Consider the following 5347-nt stretch of genomic DNA (forward strand, 5'->3'; position numbering starts at 1 on the left):
GTCGCTAATCACCAGGCCCATTACAAGGTGAGGTAGTGTGTGCTGGGCCACGCGCCGTGGACCGGCCCACAAGGAACACTGACTTGGTCCAGCCCAGAAGGGACGCCGACTAAGATGCTTCGGGAGATTTCTCCCGCCATCAGGTCGTTAGCCGTGCGGCAAAGCCTCTGCAACAACCTCGAACCGTCTCGAGCTCGCCGAACCTTCTCGCTCGCCACCGCGCTCCATTATCCAATTCCCTCACCACCCTATAAATGCACCCCCTCACCGCCCCGAACCATCACGTCATACCAAGCGAAGGCACACTAGCTAGGAAGAGCGCAGAAGAAGGAAGCAGCAACTTTGGCTTGCGCATCGATCTTGAAATCTTGGCAAGTGTCGACCTTAATCGGGTGGATTTGAGTTTCTTGCTCACTGATCGTCGAGTTCTGTTCGATTGAAGTTTGAAGTGCGCACGCACAGAAGCCTTCGGGTCCGTGACGATGTCGAGGACGGCCGCAGCGTTCATGCTCGCGTGCCTCGCCGTGACGGCGGCGGCGGCGCTGGCGGACGGCGCGCTGCTCCCGTGGTTCGGCGACGGCAGGCGCGACGAGTCCGCGGCGGTGTCGCCGCTGTCCGACGTGGGCCTCCTGGCGGACCCGTTCCGGATCCTGGAGCATGTCCCCTTCGGGTTCGACCGGGACGACGTGGCCATGGTGTCCATGGCGCGCGTGGACTGGCGCGAGACCCCCGACGCGCACGAGATCGTGGTGGACGTGCCCGGGATGCGCAGGGAGGACCTCAAGATCGAGGTGGAGGACAACCGGGTGCTGCGCGTCAGCGGCGAGCGGCGGCGCGCGGAGGAGCGCAGGGGCGACCACTGGCACCGCGAGGAGCGCACCTACGGCAGGTTCTGGCGCCAGTTCCGCCTCCCCGAGAACGCCGACCTCGACTCCGTCGCCGCCAGCCTCGACAACGGCGTCCTCACCGTGCGGTTCCGGAAGCTGGCGCCCGAGCAGATCAAGGGCCCGCGCGTCGTCGGGATCGCCGGGGGAGACGGTGACGGCGACGCCAAGAAGAGCATCGGCGGCGCTGGCGCCGGGGATGATCATCAGGCCAAGAAGGTGGAGCTCTGAACAGTGAAGTGAGGAGGATGGCTGTGCCTAGTATGTGTTCGCGCATGTCTTTTGTGTGGTCTGTATGTTTTGGGTACTCCACGACGTATATCAACCTGTATGAAGTGTGCTGTGTGTGATGTTAGCTGAGGAATAAAAACCTACAGTTACTGATGATCTTGCGAGAATTTTTTTCTTTTTGACTAATTGGTCTGCATTTGAAATGAAAATCTGAAAGTAATGTGGGAAATTTTATACGACTGCGCTATATAAATAAACATCTCCATATATAACGCTTCATCAAGTGGCGTGGACTGTGGACCCGTCCACAACGTCTGAGATGGACTCGGTTCACAACGTTGGGCGACATGGGCGGAGCTAGATCCGATCGCCACGGCCTCGACGCCTATAAGGACGAAGTCGTGATCTTTTCTCAAAAGTACGAGTTCCTTCTCAGATCTCCTGATTCCTGAACTCCTTTCCCTCCTACCAACGCCACCATACTTGCCAGCTTTCCATCCTGCAGTGCGCGGCTTCTTGTGGCGGCAGCGCCGGCGGCTCCGGATGGCATTCGATCGGAGGCAAAGGCAACTATGTGGTGAGAGCGTCTGATTCCTCCCTTATTATCGCAGCAGAAGACTTCCTTTGTCTGCACAATTTCTCTGGTTACGTGTTTACATATACTGTTTTTAAGTCAGTCATTTGCTATAATCTGGCCCGTTCAGCTTATCCAGAAACCGGCTTGTTTTTCAGTCAAAATAGTGTTTTCGTCTCACAACAATTCAGTAAAAACAGTGTTTTTCAGCCAATTTCAGTCAAGTTTCAGCAAGCCAGGGCTTGCATTCTTCTAGGTGCAGAAATGTGTAGGTTCAGTTTAGGTCTAGGCCAACAGCCTTCCCTGATTAGCCTGGCTTGTGTTCACCTTGGTTCTTAATTAGTTGTGCTGGGCTACTAGTACTACTAATTAACAATAGTGCGATTACTCCTGCTGTGTTGCTGGTAATTGCTTGACTATTTTCTGCCTTATTGCGTCTGGGAGTTAATCTCGTAATGCCTAACGACCCAGCAGATAGCTAGATAGATTTGGGTCCTGGTCCAGATAGCGCCAACCCGAGCAGAAGGTCAGGCCACTACCGGAATCAGTAGTTTTGCCGTGTGTCGAGAGCACACGGCGAGGCTCAAAAAACACTCAGCAAAGGTTTTGCCGAATGTTACACTCGGCAAATGGCACTCGGCGAACATAGACTCGGCAAAACTGTCTTTGCCGAGTGTTTTTTGTCGAGCACTCGGCAAACACTTTGCCGAGTGCTAAACCAACACTCGGCAAAGAATTTTTGAAAAATATAAAAAAACCGTGCCACCAGGCCACCAACACCACGCTGCCCGCCGCCACCACCACGCCGCCGCGGCCGCCACCACCACGTCCCCCGCCACCACGCCACCGCCACCACCACGTCCCCCGCAACCACGCCGCTGCCACCACGCCGCCGCGGCCGCCACCATGCCCGCCGCCACCACGTCCCTGTGCAAAAGGGGCTACAGCTCGCCCCTGGCCCGTGCGCTGCCGACGGGGCTTGGGGTGTTGTCCCTCCGCCGAGGCAGGGGGGCCGGAAGAGGGAGGGGGGCCGGCGTCGGGAGCCAGCGTCGGGGGCAGGGCGCCGGTGGCGCCTGCGCAAAAGGGGTAAGAAGAGGGAGAGAGGGCGGGGGAGCTCACCGTAGGGGCCCGCGCGCTGCCGCCCTCGATGCGGAAGCTCCTCGCGGCCCCCTCCCCGCCAACGACGACGCCGAGGATGGGACCCGCCACCGCGGCCACCACCGGCGCCATGGCCTCCCCCGCGAGATCCGGCACTGATGCGCCTCCGGGGAGCTCCCCGTCCCCGCCTCTGGCGACGCCAGGCCCCAACGCCGTGGCCTCCTTCTCCAGTAGCGGCGACATCGAGCCCGCTGCTAGATCCAGCGAGGAGAACTCCCCCAAGCTACCGCCCCTGGCCGCAGCGGCGGTGGCGGCCCTCGCTCACGCCGCGAGCCCGTCTCTCTCCCCCTTCGCTGCTCCATGGGCACCAGCCTCTCCCGCAGCAGCGGGCCCATCCACCTCCGCGGAGGACAAGGGGAAGGCGGTCATCGTCCTAGGCCGCGCCAGGCGTCGTCGTCGTCTGCGGCGTGATGAGGAGAGATTCATGGCGGATGCCCGCCGCCAGCCACCACCGTGTGCTAGTCGCGTCCACTCCCCGCAGAGGACCACGACGCAGGCGCCTCGCACCCAGCAAGGCACGCCCAGGTCCTCCACGCACTGACTGGGAGGGAGGGGCCAGGAGAGGGAGGGAGGGTAGGGGCGGCGGTGGGGTGCGTTTGTGCGTGGGGGCGGCGGTGGGGTGCATGAGTTATAGTACAGGAGCTTTGCCGAGTGTCCTAAATCTGACACTCGGAAAACTTGCTTCTTTGCCGAGTGTTTTTTATCAGCACTCGGCAAAGAGTTTGTTTACCGAGTGTAATTATCTTGCCGAGTGTTTTTTCGTAGCACTCGGCAAAGAGCTTGTTTGCCGAGTGTCCGAGGAAATGTACTCGGCAAATATAAAAATACTCAGCAAAGAGCCGGTTTCCGGTAGTGGGCACTAGTGTTGGCGATGGTGCGGCTATGGGCGAAACAACCGGTGAAACAAGTATGACCATGAGCGCGGAAATTTCTGTGGAAAGCCTTAAGCATTAGAAAAATAACAGGCACGCAATGGTGATCGTCACTGGTATTTCAGGCGACCACCTTAGATTACGGTGATCTGACAAAAATAATGGTGATCTATAAAGACCCTAAATCATAGAATAGATTATAATAATAACCCGACAAATGGATTATAAGAATTATATAATTCATCTTCAACCTACTAGGAGATTCAGGGTTCTAAACATTATAATCATTGATCTAGATTACTATAATCCTAATCATAATCTAGATTTTATAATAAGCTAAAATGAACCAAACGGGGCCTCAGTTTATTTGCAAAAAAATAAGGATTTAAAATGAGTTGTCGACTCATCATGAACACATTACTAGTGGAATATTTATGGCGACACAAAAATAAGAGTTATGCAGAAACTATTCTGCTAAACATATTGCTGAGTCACAAAAACAATTGGCGGTGACTCTATCAAGCTATGAGGTGGAGCGCATGGCTGCTTTCTTGCTAGGGCATATGACTCGAATGCCTTGCTTGGGACTCTCAATGGGCGGGTGGACAACATTGCCAAGATAAAGGTAGGCAACCAATCGATTGTGTTTTTTTTTACATAATGGAACTAAGTTTCAGCCTCTACCACCCGCAAAAATGGCGAGTGAGAGTGAGAGCGAGAGAGCGAGTGAGTGGAGGGGAAAGGCAGCGGGGAAGGGCACCTTTTATAGGCGCTCGGCCTCGGCTGCGAGTGGAGGAGCGAGCTCCATGGCGGTGTGGCGACGACGCATGCGAGCGAGGGCGGCTTGCGGACTGGGGCAGCAACGGCGCCTGCGACGTGAGCGGTTGGAGAGAGAGGGCAGGCGCGGTCGCTGCATGGCTAGGCACGGGCTTCCACGTGGGGCGGCGTGGCGGCTCCACGTGGCAGCATGTGGAGGCGTGGGAGCGGCGGTTGTGGTGCGACTGCTCGCGGTCAAACGCGAGCGTGGCCCTCGGGCTAGGGCGGTGACGCTACAAGGTGGGCGAGGTGGGGCGCGGCTGCGTCTTGGTCCGCCCAGCTGGCTGGGCCGGCTGCTAGCGTGGGAAGGGAGGGCGTGGCCAGGCCGCTGTTTGGCTGGGCCGGCTGCGCGGGTGGAGTGGAGGGGAGCGGGCCGGCTGGGCTGGGCCTCAGCGGCTGCAGGTCAAAGGGGAAGGGGAGGGAAAGAAAAAGAAAAGGATTTCTATTTTTCTAAGGGGAAATTTGAAAGGATCTTCACCTTATTTTGATATATAAACGCAAAACTAAACACACAAGGGCAACTAATAAAAGCTGTGCAGCGGCATGAATGCAACAAACATTGTTTCTACCTTATATTTCTTTTTAGTTTATTTTGTAAAATGTTCATCCCACCCTAGGAAAATTAAATACCACTACTCAAATTAATTCAAACTAAGCTAAATTAAATTCAAACTAATTCAAATAAAAAACTAAATTTCAGAATTTGAAAATTAGGGTGTTACAACACTGGATCGAACAATTTATATCATTGGATGACGTGGAATGGTGTGGTGCAAGATAAAATATGTAGTGGGGTTTTGTTTTATAAGTGA

At 55.7% G+C, this 5347-nt stretch overlaps 1 protein-coding gene across 1 annotated transcript; it reads left to right on the forward strand.

The window, feature by feature from the left end:
• Positions 1-315: 315 nt before the first annotated feature.
• LOC136494427 (23.2 kDa heat shock protein-like) lies at positions 316-1264 on the forward strand. Its single transcript, XM_066490595.1, has one exon. It carries the CDS (start codon positions 483-485, stop codon positions 1113-1115), a length of 633 nt encoding a protein of 210 aa, XP_066346692.1. The 5' UTR covers positions 316-482; the 3' UTR covers positions 1116-1264.
• Positions 1265-5347: the final 4083 nt, after the last annotated feature.

The sequence above is a fragment of the Miscanthus floridulus genome, chromosome 11, assembly GCF_019320115.1.
Source record: "Miscanthus floridulus cultivar M001 chromosome 11, ASM1932011v1, whole genome shotgun sequence".
Lineage (NCBI taxonomy): Eukaryota > Viridiplantae > Streptophyta > Magnoliopsida > Poales > Poaceae > Miscanthus > Miscanthus floridulus.